General features: G+C 39.9%; 1 protein-coding gene across 5 annotated transcripts in view; it reads left to right on the forward strand.

Annotated features, from left to right (window-relative positions):
* The window catches only part of LOC111869536 (tyrosine-protein kinase Btk29A), a 197,835-nt gene that overhangs the window by 147,411 nt on the left and 33,657 nt on the right, over nucleotides 1-16,767 (forward strand). For all 5 annotated transcript variants that reach the window (XR_002843682.2, XR_002843683.2, XM_023861151.2 and 2 more), the window contains 6 exons: nucleotides 6,365-6,426; nucleotides 8,260-8,343; nucleotides 9,952-10,016; nucleotides 12,116-12,181; nucleotides 12,376-12,504; nucleotides 16,226-16,419. Coding sequence is in view for 3 of the 5 variants with exons in the window: in XM_023861149.2 (XP_023716917.1) it covers nucleotides 6,365-6,426; nucleotides 8,260-8,343; nucleotides 9,952-10,016; nucleotides 12,116-12,181; nucleotides 12,376-12,504; nucleotides 16,226-16,419 (600 nt within the window). In the remaining 2 variants the exon portion in view is untranslated. The remainder of the gene's footprint in view (nucleotides 1-6,364; nucleotides 6,427-8,259; nucleotides 8,344-9,951; nucleotides 10,017-12,115; nucleotides 12,182-12,375; nucleotides 12,505-16,225; nucleotides 16,420-16,767) is intronic.

Below are 16,767 nucleotides of genomic sequence, written 5' to 3' on the forward strand. Positions count from 1 at the left end.
TCTGTAAAATTATGCTTATTGGGGGGGGGGGTTAAAGGGGAGCCTAGTGCCATTTGACACTTACCTTATCTGCGTTCATCTCCACTCCAGACGTTTATTTCTTTCGCAAACCTGTTCTTTTGCGTACATTTCACAGGTGTAAAAAATGAACGTGTAGTGTGGAGATAATGTCTTCATTTCCATGTTTCGTTTTCGAAACTACTGTACGGTTATAACTAGCTACTGGCTGGACGACCGAGTGGTCGGAATTCGAGTCCCGGTAGGATCGGGAATTTTCTCCACATCATCCAGACCGTCCGGACTGGCTCTGGGTCCCACCCAACCTCCTATCCAATGGGTACCGGGGATTTTTCCCCGGGGGTAAAGCGGAAGGGGCGTGAAGCTGACCACTCCCCTCCAGCTAGTGCCGAGGTCAAGGAAATGTGGATCTATAGATCCACTCCCCTATTCGCCTTCATGGCGTAGTGTTTAATTAAGCACAGGGACAACTTTGGGACCACGAGATGGCGTAGTTGGTTGAGGCACTATGCTACAAACTGGAAGGTCGCGGGATCGAATCCCGATGGGGTGAATTTTTTCAGTTTACCTAATCCTTCCAGCCGCACTATGGCCCTGGGGTCGACTCAGAAATGAGTACCAGGAATATTCCTGGGTGTAAAGGGCGGCCGGCGCTTAAGTCTGACAACCTCACCACCATCTGTGAATCAGTTGTCTAGAAAATGTGGGAGCCTCAACGTCTCACAACTCCATGGGCCTCCACGGCCTGTTACAGGGGCAACTTTTCCTTTCTGTATCAATCCAGTGGCATTTACTTCACATGAAACTCCGAACATTCTCATTTTAGAGTAATTTGGTAAAAGGAAGATAAAGTCCCTGCTCTTAATTAAGTACTACGCCTTGAAGACGTATGGGGAGTGGAGGTGAACACAAGGAAATACAGTAATACTTGGTTATAGCAACATCGGTTTCTGCGACACCTTGTCTATTGCGTCAAATATTCATTGGTACGAACTAATTCCTCATAAAGCAACTGTTTTTATACCTTGCTTAGTACGACATGCACAAATGCATCAACCTCGTATGTAACGTCATTTTCATTCCTGAATTTCTCTGATATCGTGGGAAAGTTCGATGTGTCTGCCCACCCTCACTTTCTCTACTTGCTGACGTGACTGTCCTGGAAGAATACGACCGCGGGCTGCAAGAGGAGCGTGGGTTTTATGCGAAAACAAGGGTGTGGGGTGGGACTGCGTGAATAGTGCAAGAGGACGCGGCAGGTTGTTAACTGCATTCCTTTCCTAGAATCTCGTCTAACAGGACCTCACATTGTCTACTTACCCTATAGAGTGAAGAGAAAGTTAAAGTGATTCGTGAAATAGAAAATGGAAGGAAAAAAGCTGATGTATGCCGCGAATTTGGTTTGGTGAATTCTACAGTACAAACGATATGGAGAATCCATATTAATTCCACGTTAATGTTACGTTAGTCTGTACTTAACTACGTATTTCACTAAAAAATGCAACATTTTAACTCGGTTTTTGGTAGATGTTTACGTGACTAACAAGGCTACTGTGGAAGTGCCCATTTCGGTTACAACGACATTTCGTTTATAACGATACTATTTTTACGTCCCTTTGATGACGTTATAACCAAGTTCTACTGTAGTTGAACAAAGCGGTACTCTTCTCTTATTAAATTTCCGTTTCTGAAAAGATGTATTTATATAGGCTGAATGTAGTAACAGTTTCTTGCTGGTCGTAACCCTTAAGCACGGTGGCAACTCTAAGTACCCTCTGCTTAACACTGCAGATTTTGCATTTTATCCACACAGGATTTTTACGTGTTTTCTGATTCTCATTAAACATCGATTATTTCCGTAAACAGCACTGAGAAGTTGATCTTTGTAATGGAGGCGCAGTGTGCTGTATGTGAATTAGGAACTGAATTTTTAGATGTTAATGGTTTTCCTTTACCTTCAAGCAAATGCTGGTATAGTTTTCAAGCTCCAGGATGCTACTGCATGTTTGTCATGCAGCCTTCCCGATTTCAATTCATGGAAATTAAACCCCTTGCTTTGATTGTCGTCAAATTACCTCTTCACGTTATACTGTTCACACTTAATGACAAAATCAAAATTGCACTGCCCTTTTCATAGGTCATTACTTTTTATCATTCTAAAAGCTGGTACTCTTTCTCACCCCTGAAATAAAGTGTCTCGTTTCTTCCATGCCCTTCCTTCTTCACATAATCTTCTATTCTTTCTTCTGCCGTACACTGGTTAACAGAACTTATAACGTGATTTAATATAGTTTTCTGTAAACATACAGGCTAATGAGCATGGCACGCTTCTTAGATAGCACACACACACACGATGCTGACGTACTAGTATCACCCCTACGATTTTCTATCTCATTCAGGCTTCAAACAGTTAATATTCCATACAGAGGCTCAAGAGGTAAATAGTATACGTCACACCTTTGACGCTTTATAGTACAAAGTACTTTTCATTTCGGATAAATAGCTTTGCGCAGTTAACGTGTACATAGGCTAATCTTTCATTTATATATCACATAGCAGATTGCTCTGTAGCATACATTACGCGTCCTTGTAAAGGACCAAGTTGCAGCAAATGGCGCCGTTCTGCTAGGCATTACGAAATTTCAGAACTGTTTGACACTGATTTCAGAACCCGTTGCGTTACCCACGTTTTTTTTTTTTTTTCCAGAAGGTGTGATAATTGACACTACTTGTTATCTCATTACTTTTGTTTGTTTTTATAAGTTTATGGCTACAAAACCTGTTCTACAGTCATGTAATTCTTTCTCTTTCCGAGACACTGTAACGCCACAATTCTGTCGAGTAATCTACGTGGTAGAGTCATTAAGTTCGTGGAATGTGGTTTTATCGCACCGTATTACAAGGTATGCACATACACTTACACAGATCCACATCGGCCCTCAAAATAGTTGCCGTTGGCCGCTATGCAAGTCTGCCAACGTTGATTAAGTTCGTGGAATGTGGTTTTATCGCACCGTATTACAAGGTATGCACATACTCTTACACAGATCCACATCGGCCCTCAAAATAGTTGCCGTTGGCCGCTATGCAAGTCTGCCAACGTTGATTAAGTTCGTGGAATGTGGTTTTATCGCACCGTATTACAAGGTATGCACATACACTTACACAGATCCACATCGGCCCTCAAAATAGTTGCCGTTGGCCGCTATGCAAGTCTGCCAACGTTGATATAGCTGCCGAAAACACTGCCGAAATATATTGGCAGGAAATTTCCGTACGGCGTCTCTTGTGGCAATGACGACCTCCTCGGACGACTGAAATCTACGACCACGTAGCTTTGCTTTCAAGCGGTGAAAGAGAAAGAACTCGCATGGTGCGAGATCAGGTGAGTACGGAGGGTATGGCAAAACGGTGACCTGTTGCCTTATCAGTTCCTCTTGGACAAGAATAGAGCGATGTGCAGGGGCGTTGTCGTGTAGCAACAGTCAATTGTTCGTACGCCAAACGTTTCGCTAAGGGATTTGCCTAGTTTCTGACAGAACTTGATGTTTGCCCGTTGTTCAAACTGCCACGTTTTCGATTTCCGCCACTCGCATGTAACTGCAGTCCACACTAGAGGCCGTAGTTCTAATAACACTGTTTGCACACAACTGCCTTTTGCTGTGACGAGAGATGAACCGACAGGGCATCATATCGGACTCATCTGCTGTAGTGCACTGCGACGCTTTGCGGCCATTCCACGAACTTGTTGACTGTGATAGTATGTTGTGATGATGCTATGCGCTTCAGTTCGGAAGATGGCCGTTTCGAATCTCGGCCGGGTTATCGTCTTCCCCAATCTTCAAATGAAGGATGGAACAATACCACAACTGTCTCCTTTATTCCTTTCAATTCACCGCCAATGAACGTCTTTCATCCCTTATAATCACCTACTCTGTAGTCGAAATGACATCGCAAAGCATTAGGCCCACATTGAAGGGTTTTTCGGACGAATATTCCGCCTCCATCTTCAGGGCCGAGGAATAAGCCAAGCAAGAAACAAGAATGAACCAGAGTGAAACTCTGCTTGCTTCATTCTCGTTTCTTGCCTGGCTTATTCTTCGACTCTGAAGATGGAGGCGATATTTTACTCCGAAATTTTAGTTGATTTCCAGCGAACTATACCGCGTTATGTCCCAGGAGAAATTTCCCTTCGTAACCACCTGTGTGAAAACCTAAAGTACTACATAGGTCCTCATTATTTCCAAACCAGTATGCTGCGGTATCCTGGCGTGAGGCCTTATTTTTAATTCAAACATTTAGTACATTAAAAAACGGTAGTTCACATTAGGGTTCTTTTTGTTGATAACAGTTATAGATTTTATCACTATTCTTAAATTACATATGTCTTTGAAATCTTTTATGTGCACATACTGTACAGTTTTCTTTAATACACCCCCCCAACATGGTGATCCTATGACCGGAACATGCTGAAAATTCGATCACGATACTTGACTGGTGACATGGATCTATACATCCACATCCCCTTACGCCTTCGTGGCGTAGTGCTTAATTAGTTAAGAGCACAGGAACAACTTTACCTTAACTTGGCTGGTGATTGCACATTTCGTTGTAACAGTTCACAAAGTATAATAATGTGAGGTTTGTTTTTCTCATAGCAATGACTGTGAAGACTGTTGTTTCCTAGGATTTGACACCGTGTAGTCCGGTAGATCGCTAGAACTTGCTGATTCCGTTTTCAGGATAGAAGATAGAGAGGGTAGACATTCCTCTGAAATGGCCGTAACAATCAACCAGGCTATATGGCGTTGCATTCCAGGTCCCAACATAGCTTCATCCCCCACAAATGCACCACAATAAATAAGCGTATAACCTGGTAATTGGTCCTGGTTTCAACCCCGCTTACAGCAAAATCTACCACTGGACATGGTTCTGAGGCAGGTCCATCTTAATGCTCTCTTTTTAGTCTTTCAGGTGGTTTCCCCACCAACATTCTTTATTCATATACTGCCGTCCTAATCTAGCCTACATGTCCAGCCCATTATGTTTATTTAATTGTTTGTTTAATGGCGCATTCTGTAGCTCAGGCTGTGTAGTGTAAAGTGGTAGGATGATTAGTCAATAATGAATTTGAAAGAATGTGTCTGGGAGTGATCGTGGCAAAATTGTAGGGACACCCTCAGCATTTACCCAGATGAGCAGAATAAAGCCACCAGAAGGCACAAGAAGAATAGTCAGTCTCGTGGCCAGGATTTGAACTTATGATCCCCTGTATCCAAAGCAGGAGCCCAATCCACTTGACTGTGTCTAGCACATTGTAACGCCCTTGATTTCACAATTTTGCAGTAATGCACCCACTTACTCTTCATAATTCTTTGGGCTCAATATTTATAACATCTTGCCTCATAATTACAGACCATGTTTCACACCGATGCCAAATAACCTAATTATTGTTTTGCATATCTTGATGATTCACCGCCTCAGTGGTGTAGTGGTCAGAGTTACTGGCTACAGATCCTGAGGTCCCGGGTTCAATTCCCGGCGCTATCAGATTTTCTGAGAAGTAGTGGGTCTTGAATGATGTCCACCCGGCGTCGTGAGGATAATTGAGGAGCTACTTGAATGGAAAATCAAAGGCTCCGGTTTAGAAAACCGAGATTGGCCGTGAGAATCCGTTGCGCCAACCACACGACACCGTCTATCCGCTAAAGTTGGCAGTAACTTCGCCAACAAGCGGCCGTCGCTCGGTCGGTATAGTTCGCTTTCAGACTAAAAGCCACGGAGTTAGTTTATATCTTTATGATTAGTGTTATTTGAAAGTAGATGAGATTACAGGTTCTTAAAATTGGTTCAGATTATGACCTTCTGAGTTGTGATACCGACGTTTCGGAGGAACCTACTTCCTCCATATTCAGGGTTGAAGAATCAGGTTACACATGCAAATTGCAGGAACTGTAGTCACTCAAACTCACAGGGGAGGGAGAGGAAATTGAAACAATTTTGGTCAATAGAACCGGTGAGCACAGGATTTTCTTCATCACAGAAGGGAAAGAGGACTTGGTGATGAAAGAAAGTCAGCCTCTTTTCAGCGTACAGTAGTGGCTGTCTTTTGTTATAATTTGATTTCCTTCCATACCACACAGTATCACAACCTACGGTCCATAATGAAAAATCAATACCATGAAAACCTCAAAACTTACACAAATAAGCAGCTTTCCAGAATGTATGGGTCTCTGTGTTTTATCATGAATCTCATTTCTACTTCATCATCTTGTTCTCAGATATGTGTACTTGTATGCTGTTGAATTTTCCAATATCAGGTTCTAATGACCTATTTCTGTTGCAGGTGTTTCGTCCACTCCAAACATGCCAGGTGGAACCCCAGGAACCCCTTCTTCCAAGGTCAAAGTAAGTAATGACCCTGCCGTTTCCTTCCCATAGTTTTGAGAATGGGCCTAAAATCAACGTTGTAATATGTTCACCCTCTTGATTAGAGAGTTCATATTGTGTGACAGTGGTTTAACATTGTACTTGCAGTACAATTTGATAAACAGTCTTTGTTGTTGGTAATGGTTACTTACATTTTACATCTGTGGGTTCATGGACTTACATACATGTCTTGTGACTTTCAGAAAATGATTTATTATCATGATTACATATTGTCACGTGTATGAGTGTGACTATAGATGGGGTTTGGCCGCGCCATAGCTCAAGCGGTTAGTCGCTGGCTTCCCACTGCGGCTGCCCGGGTTCGATCCCGGGTCTGGTCAAGTGGGATTTGTGGTGGACAAAGTGGCGCTGGGGCAGATTTTCTCCGAGTACTTCAGTTTCCCCTGCCACTCTTCTTTCCACAAATTGCTCCACAATCACCCTCACCTATCATCTGGGGCTGGTACAATAGACCATAAGTGACCGCAGTACAAGGGACTTAGTCCCACCCAACTAGCAATAAAAAATAAATGGGGTTTGGATTGGTAAATGGATTTATTGAACACTAACAGAACGTAACTTCAAATAACTACGACAGCCTCAATGAGTTACACACTGAAGGTCACTGTAGCCATAGCACACCTAAATTGTTCTCAGTCTTCTCCAGCCATTGCTTGGTAGCGGCTTCCAACGGCTGACATTCCCCTTCCTCTGGGTTCCCAAACTATCCCCGTTCTCAGATACCAGTTCCTCACAGCAACAGCTCACAATGACTGGACCTCAGCCGTCCTCTAACTCATTCACTCACTCACCAACCAACTACTCCTCACTTCACTCAACTCAGCTGACCTCAGAGTCAGAGTCAGAGTTAACTTTACTACTGGCGTTTTACTGCCAATCAGTTCGTCTTGTCACCAATCCCATTGAGACCCACGACTAGCAATTATTTTTTTCAACTGAACACTTGTGTTCATAGCCGTTATGTAACGAGTCCGGCGGGACTTGTGGCCACATTTTCTGATTCATATTTGAGACTCCCACACATGGAGGGCCAGGTCCCTATATTTATATCCCCCCCCCAGAAAAAGGGTGGCTCAGTTATACCCCCAGGCACTGGATTCACTTTCTGTCACTTGCTACTACTCACAGGGCTACAGTGGAGGTATTCAACCCTACCTTAACAGTGGCTACATGATTGCTACTCAGCCTAGCAACAGCTGTTGTTTGCAGAGCAGTTACTTAGCAACGGCTATTGTACAACTGCTTTACTTGCTGCTTTTGCCTAGCAGCGGATCTACAGGCCACAATATTAATCATCATAGTCCCAGTACCTTTCTTATGGAGACAAGAATGAGGAAAGAAATTGATTTTGATCAGAACTTATGCAAAGTTAACAACTTTCCTAGGGTTGTCTCTCCAACAGACAACTTGTTTTTTGCCACTTTTTTTTTTAATTCTCTTAGTGGGGGGGTTGAGTCCAACTGGGTCCACTGGGTACAGCGGCCACTGATTGGCCTATTGTAGCCTGCCTCAGGTGATTATGATGATGGAGAATTTGGTGGAATGAAGATTAGCAAGGGAAACCGAAGTACTCGGAGAAAACCCGCCCCACAAATCCCACTTGACCAGACCCCGGGATCGAACCCGGGGCGCCGCGGTGGGAAGCTAGTGACTAAACGCTTGAGCTATGTCGCGGCCTTTTGCCACTTCTTACTGAACGCATAGATTGGGAGTAACAGTGAAACATAGTTGTTCCATAATGATGAAATCATGTTGCAGATCACATTCTGATTTTAACTAAATATGTTGCAGGAGAAATCGATGATCAGGCCGAAAGTGGTTGTGGCTTTGTACCCTTTTAAAGCAGTTGAAGGAGGTGACCTTTCCCTTGAGAAGGTGAGTGTTCTTAAAAGGAGGGTAATAAACATGAGTCAGTTCATTATTGCCTCTATTACAACTGTCACAACACAACAAATATCAAGATCAGTGCCTAGTTTTGGCTCTGCTACATGTTTCTACTGCTATTAATAGCCATCATCAGGCAAATATTGTAACACAACAGGATGCATGAAATGAATATTAGTTCATTATTACTTAATGTCTACATAATATAAAACACTCCCAGCAAAACGTTTATTAATTTAAATTTCCACGTTCTTGTTGAGACCCTAAATTTTCATTAACTTTTTCAGTGGTTGAGACAAGATATCTGTTTATTGACTGCTGTATATCTGCATAGAACAACTGTTTTATTTGATAATTAGAGATCATAGGATACTGCAGTGGTATAATTATATTATATGGGCATGTATTGGTGAGACAAGGAATGCATACAGAATTTTGGTAGGGAAACCTATTGAAAAAGAGACAGTTGTAAATCTGAGAAAATATAAGGATAATATTAAGATGCATCTTAGGGCAGTGGTTATGAGAATGGGGAATGGATTAAACTGGCATCAACATGGAAATGGATAGTTTTAATATGGAGGAGATATAAGGGTGACATTGAGATAAATCTTAGGCTGATGGTTGTGAGAATGGGAGGTAAATTGAACTGGCTCAGAATCTTGTACCGTGGTAAGAGCTTTCATATTATGTGTTGATTATTGAACTCCAGAACAAGAGAGTTAATTTACACCATTTTTACACACTTCATTTTCAGGAATAGATTTTACAGTTTTCACTCATCTTCCCCCTATTTTCAGTTTTGCATTAACATCAGCACCTTCTGGTAAGAGTATTTTGGTATGTCATGCGCCCATGTTAATGGAAGGGGCGCATGACATACCAAAATAATGTTAATGTATCGTGAAATTATGTAATACAAACCCGTGTTATAATTGCAGACACATTCCTACATACAGTATTTTGCCCCACAGTTGTAATAAATGCTTACTGTTTTATGCATGAAAGACAGAAGTAAGTACACAAAAGCGAATTTAAGAAACTTAAAATTTTACGGACTTCTTAAATAGGGGTTATAAGCTGTGAAGTCTAGAATAAGCTATGCATAGCAGCCACACTACCCACCATATCACTACGTCACCGATGCATACACATAAGATAGCCATATCCTGCTGGTCACTGAGTATACATGTATCCAGTCTGAATTTCTTAACAAGTAATGATTTCTTTAAAATGGAGATACTTTTGGTTGAGTTTATTGTTTTCCGTGTAATTATGTGTGTTATCCCACATTTGCATAAATGTAAATTGATGGTCTGTATCCTAAATTTGATGGTCATGTTTATAATTTTTGTAAGGATGAAATTCCAGAACCTGAAGATCCAAATGAAGGGGTGCACTGTACTTTCTTAACAGTATTGGCTGGTTTTTGTGATGAGTTATTTGTGTATAATTTTTTTATATAAGAATTCTGCTAAGATACCAACATTTTTTACATTCTGCAATATTGCTCACTGATAGGCTGATGAATCATTACCTTTTACATCAGTAAATTGCCTTTTGTCATTTAATTTTATATGAGTAATTCATTTCTCACAGGGTGCAGAGTATGAGGTACTAGATGATTCACAGGACCATTGGTGGAAAGTGAAAGATGAGCAAGGGTGAGTTAATGCTTCAGAGACTTGAAATTTAGGAATCCATGTCATGATGTTAGCCAGTGGTGACATCATTAGTTAGGAAGGTCTTGGTTCCTTACCTTCAGCATGAAATCTGCAAGGCAGCTGTCTGGAATCGACACTTGCCCCTAAGACACTTGCTGTAGTGGTATTGTTCTAAGCTTATATTCAGGAGATGCACAGTTTTAATTTTGGAAAAGTGCTGGATTAGGGCTACTGAAGGCCCTAAGTTATCATAAAGATGAGCCCCTTATAATATTTAATATATATATATATATATATNTAATTACTTAAGCATACTTTTCCTGAAAGAACTTAATTTAGCAGCAAGTATAACAGAATCCTGTATTTTGATAAAATGGACTGCACTTAAATAAATGGCTGAGGAATATTAATTTACATGTGTATGTGGGTGGTTAAGAATGTCCTGTCACATTTTATCAGTGTGACTGGTACACTGGTTTTTGGATTGGATAATTGGATTTATTGATCACTCTTTTACAATCACTCATAATCACAATAACTCACAATAAATATTCAGCCAAACCCTTCTTCCTTGACTGTCAAGGACTCATTCCATTCTCATTCTGATCTCTGGCTTATTTCTGATACGATTCTTGACAACTCACTATTTGACACATTTCATCTTCTCCTGACTGGACATTCCAGACTTCAGACTTCTAACTGAACTCTCAGTTAATGTTGACTTCTTGTTATATAGCCTCGGGCCAGACCACAACACAGAAAACACATCCTTTGCCTAGCAATGGATGCCCTGTATTATAGTGTATTATATAGACATATATAGACATAATAGACCTGAATCGTGAAATTAAAAATGTCTGGTCGTGTTTATCAAGATTCCTTTCTTTATCCTTCCTGGCTGTTTGAATTAATCAGTTTCTGAGGTAGATACACCCCTGAAGCAGAAAGTGCTATTCCCATGGGAATGCAGGGCAAAATCATGACATAAAGATAGGTAACAGAAGTTTTGAAAATGCGGCACAGTTCAAATATTTTGGAACAGTGATAACAAATCTTGATTCAGGAGGAAATTAAGAGGAGATTGAACTTTGGATAATGCTTTCTACCATTCAGTCCAAAACCTTTTGTCTTCTCCTCTGCTGTCTAAAAACAAGATTTAGAATATACAAAGCCATAATTGTGCCTGTGGTTCTGTATGGGTGTAAAACTTGGTTTCTGACATTAAGGAAGGAACATAGACTGAGGGTGTTGAAGATCTTATTTGGACAGAAGAGAGATTGGAGGTTGGAGAAAACTGCATAAAGAGGAGCTTCATAACTTGTACTCTTCTCCAAGTATAATTAGGATGATCAAGTCAAGGATGATAAGGTGGGCAGAGCATTTAGCACAAATGGGGGAGAAGAGGAATGCATATAGGATATTGTTGGGAAAGCGAGAAGGAAAGAAACCACTGGGAAGACAAACGCATAGGTGAATGGTGAATGGACAATGTTAAAATGAATCTTACAATGAAAGGATGGAATGATATGGATTGGATTGATTTGGCTCAGGATAGGGACCAATGGAGGGCTCTTGTAAACACTATAATGAACCTTCAAGTTCCATAAAATGCTGGGAAGTTCTTGAGTTTAGGTGCACAATTGTCGGCTTCTCAAGAAGGGCTCAGCTCCATGAGTGAGTACATGTTCGTCTTACTAGGCATGACTTTCATACAAGAGAAAAATTTGTTTATGGGATATAAGATTTGCCTTTGCCAGACTGTGAATAAAATGAAAACATCTTTTCTGTCCCTGGGTAAAAGCCTTGTAGTTTTCTACTGTCACTGTCCTCTCTTGAGCATCATGTTAACTGATTCCCTGCATTCATATTATCATATAGGAGTAGGCTTGTCTGGCAATTTTACCACTGTAGTAGCTCAGCTCCAAACCAAAGACCAGTACAATATCAGGAAACAGTGAAGCTTCCCACTAATTACATAATTTTTGTGTATTATGTTAGCACCAACATCATTACTTCAGTATATTAGTCATTCTTAAATCTTTTAATTTTCCATTTTCTGTGGTATTATTTTTATTACTGCTCTTTTTTTATTCCTGCAGGTCCATTGGTTACATCCCAAGCAATTATGTAAAAGAAAAAGAGCTGCTAGGATTGCAGAAGTATGAGTAAGTAACAACCAATGTCATGCCCCATTTCTTCTGATGCTGTTCCTTCTTTTGAATTTATTTTTACTGTTATTGTTGTTATTGTTGCTGTAATAGTCATTGGGCTTTTTCTGCAGTGAAATGTTAGAAAGGAAATTCTTGGACCATTTGCTTACAGATATTGCATAGATTGGATGATTGCTTCTGTTTTTCAGGTGGTATGTAGGTGATATGTCTCGCCAAAGAGCTGAATCTTTACTGAAGCAGGAAGACAAGGAAGGTTGTTTTGTAGTCCGTAATTCTTCTACGAAGGGTCTCTATACACTCTCACTGTACACAAAAGTGTGAGTAGTACATTCTTTGTCATTACTTCAGTCAGATCAATAAACTTCTTCCTTAACTGTGAAATTTTCAATTGTGATTTCTTGCAACACACAACGCTGTAAATTATAATTGCTTGGAAAGAAGGTCAGAGATTTATGCAGTAATATTGATTAATTGTTTTTTGAGTTGTTTTGGGAGAAACTTCAGTATCTGAGTGTAATTTCTAGCCTCAATCTTCAGAGTGTAAGTGAAATGGAATTTATTGAGTCATGTATGACATTCACTTTGTTCCTGATTATTATATGATGAGACTCTCTCAGTACTGTACATTTCTTTAGAACAGGCTGATACATTAATCTTTCTGTTCTGTTCAGTTCTTATTGTTACTGTTTATTGTTAAAGCAATTTCCATTGTATGAGGTTGTGATCAGAAAATTTCTGGATTGGCTGTAAGACAGCAGAATCATAGTACAGAGATTTTCTGCTAGATGGTTATAGAATAGAATCTGCTGAATCATTTTCCAGCACTGCAAAATCATAGAGATGTCATTCAAAATGATGCATCATAAAGTTGATTGATTTGTAGAGTTAAAAAAAAATGGTGTGACTTCTGTTTGAAGGGGCTCAATGCTTATATCATTGTTCTCAACAATGATGGAATTTGTGCACCAGAAGTGTATCCCACATGGAAAAAGTGGGAATCAAAACTTCTATGCAGATCTTCTGTGATATCTGTAAAAATGTGGCAAGAACATTGTGAAAATACAGAGCGCAACAGAGATTGATTAGTTTCTCCACCACAGTGCTCACTGTGCTTTTCCTGGCCAGAAATCACATGACCGTTATCCTCCACCCTCTGTTCTCCCCAGACCTAGCCCCATCTCTCTCTCTCTCTCTCTCTCTCTCTATCCAAGACTCAGCTCATTACTGCAGAAAGATTTGGTGATATCATTATGATCAAGAAAAACTGCAGACTATTCTTGCAGAGGACTTCTACATATGCTTGCAACAGTAGCAGAATCGCCAGAAGGAGCTGATTACTGTGAAGGAAACCTCATAGAATAGCTGCTAGATGTAGTAAAGTGTAAAGAAAAGAATTCAGTCTGGAAATTTTTTGGTTACACCATATATAAATATGACTGCCCTGTTTTCCTCTTGTTTTAAACATGTAGTTCATATGTTTTTGAAGAAAAAGATATTGTTACATGTAATAATCTTCCTAGAAATAAGTTCTTTATGATAGTTGAGCCTTTTTTTTTAATTTTAAATTCATTTTCCAACACACAGTTTCACTGTAGTCTGAAATAATATGTTAGCATCTTCCATCTCCATGCACAAGTATGACACAAATTTTCTAGCTCATCTTCCTTACATCTTCAGTTTCCAGAAACCAAGTCTCCACCAAGTCATACAACTTCTTTAATTCTTATTACAATATTTGGTATATTTGTGTGGACCCTGACTTCATTTTTATACTACAGTAAATGATTAATGGTAACATTTCACATATTTCAGATAAGATATTTTAGAGAAGGTTCTCTACTCTTTCTCAATGTATCTAAAGTTTACAGTGAAATTATTCTTTTGATCTATATTTATGGAGATGAAGTCTATCATAGTAAGCTTGATCACTCCATGTTCATCATCAGGCTGTCTAATTGGGATGAAAAATGAATTTTCAGTAGGGCCTGGTTGTACAGGTTTTTTAAAGTAAATGTGATGATTGCAGTTAACACTGAAACAGTTATAACAGTGAAGCAACTTCATTAGTGTACAGAAACACAACAAATTTTCAGTCAAATATGGCAATTTCTTTTATAGTTGTTGCAGTTCTGTCTTTGGTTTAATGAATAAGAACCAGTGATGCAGTTCAGCATAGTCCATAGCAGTATTTAGAGATGACTTGCATTTGATGGAGTCTTGCAGATACTGGTGTGACAGCCTTGTGAGAAAAAAAAAAGTTGCTTCTCCTTAGGTAAAAGCCCTGGCCAGCCTCCAACAAAACCGCAGCAGCTCAATCAAATCAGGGAAACATTCAAAACTGAAACAGATAAACATCAAGAAACTCGTTTTTTTTTCTAGAAATTTCAACCACTGTCGTTTGAAGAATCCTCTGTAAGAAAATTTCCCTCCAACTGTAGTTGGTGCAAACCATTTCTGAAGAAAGCCGGGTGAAAAGGATTGTCTTCTTTGAAGATATTCCGTTGCACTGAGGCATCACCCTTCTTATCAAAGTATCCGTCAATAATGCAGCAATATAAAATACATTAGGAATATTTTTCACACAAAAAATGTATTTCAATTCTTTTGATGTTGTTCAGATCATTACATGTACACAGGTAGACCACATTAGCGATACGTATGACATACAAAAACTATGATAGCCACAGTAGAAGTGCAACAACAGCATTCTGATCATGAAATAGATCTAAATATTGACATGCATGGAAGCACAGCGAACAAGTGTACAGTGCAGTGGTCTCCCTCAAAGAAACGAAAACTACCTGATGAAGGCCCATATGCAGCAAAAACGTGTCATAGACTAGAAGAAATATACAACTAGAGACATTTTAGAAATTGGATAATCACTTTTAATGTATAGAATATGCTTTTAATGTCCTGTTGACATGTAATGATTTGACCATCAAAAAGTATTGAAATAAATTTTAGTGTGATACATATTCCTATTGTATTTTATATTGTTGCATTATTGATGGATACTTTGATAATAAGGTTCTTGTTTGCTTGAATGGAAGCAGTTGAGACACTTGGCATATATATATGGTACTTCATAACAAGTGATGAAGCCACATTTCACTTCTGTGAAACTGTGAATATACAAACTGTTTGTGCCGCAGTAGCTAGAATTCTCTTACCAGTGTGGAAGTATCACCCCACTTACAAGAATGATTTTGTACACTTTCAAAGACAAAGCTAAAAGTTTGTGCTCTTTTCCTGTTCCTAGACTCCTTTGCCACTGTGTCACACCTGGACATGCTTGGAGCTGTGCCTATGACCACAGCTGATGTAGAACTTGATTACTATGTGCAGGCACAAACATGCACAAAGGAAGAAAAGTGAACAGAAACAGGACATTGGAATGAGTAAGCCCGCTATGAACCACTCCAATGCAGAAATGAGCTGCCAGCAGCAAACTGAACTGTGTAGCACTCATATCTGCAGTAAGAGAATACTGACTCATCTGTTCCACCTGTACATGAAAATTGTATTCTATGCAGCTGCCAGGGAGCTGGATATAACATGGTATATCCAAGTCCCTCNGTGCACATGCCATCTCAGTGTAGTCAAGCTCTACTCTGAATGTGGAGTGTTCGTGGATGAGCAGCTGCCAGGGAGCTGGATATAACATGGTATATCCAAGTCCCTCAGAAACCAGAGTGTCACAGTCCCAGCTATACTTAAGGTGGAAGGATCTCACAAGAGATCACTGGATGTTTCAGAATTATAGCACGTGTTGGGTGACCAAGACATTTGTTGCACAACAAAGAGTGCTCATATTTTATATGTTTCTGTACATTTGTCAAATGGTTTCATTTCATCTCTATTTCCCTCTGTACGAGTATTAACAGGAAGCAACTATGCAGTATAATAAGTGATGGCCATAGAATAGGTCTAAAGGTGTTATAGCATGGCCTAGGGCAAGTTTATCATCCATAGAAAATATGGAGATCAGTTTCCATCTATTGCTTGATTACATAAAGTTTGCTCTTTTCTTTTCAGTCCTCATCCACATGTTAAGCATTATCACATCAAACAAAATTCCCGGGGTGAATTTTTCCTTTCTGAGAAACACTGTTGTGGATCTATACCAGATTTAGTCAATTACCACAGACACAATAGTGGAGGTTTGGCTTCACGACTCAAGACTAGCCCATGTGATCGGCCCGTACCCGCAACTGCAGGGCTTAGCCATGGTATGTATAAATTAGTTACACTTTCTTTTCTCTCTTGTGTATCATGTAGGCATATGCAGGTCTCCAGAAATACTACTTAAATCCATTAGCAACTTTTTGATTTCCACTCACCCATACCTTTTGATTGGCATTAAAATGTGCTTGCCATCTGCTTGAATTAACTTGTTTATGATGAATGTGGGAGCATGTTTCTGGAGATCCTCTAATTATCAGTTAGGTACTGCTTGTCTCAGCCTCATCTTCCTCTTCCATGGTTTTGTCATCTGTGGGGATGATATACCAGCATAGGTTGTGGTAATTTCTTTCTGCCTTGTCATTTGGCATGAGGTTTTCACGCTTGCTGCTGTT

This window comes from Cryptotermes secundus, unplaced genomic scaffold (genome assembly GCF_002891405.2).
Source record: "Cryptotermes secundus unplaced genomic scaffold, Csec_1.0 scaffold196, whole genome shotgun sequence".
NCBI lineage: Eukaryota > Metazoa > Arthropoda > Insecta > Blattodea > Kalotermitidae > Cryptotermes > Cryptotermes secundus.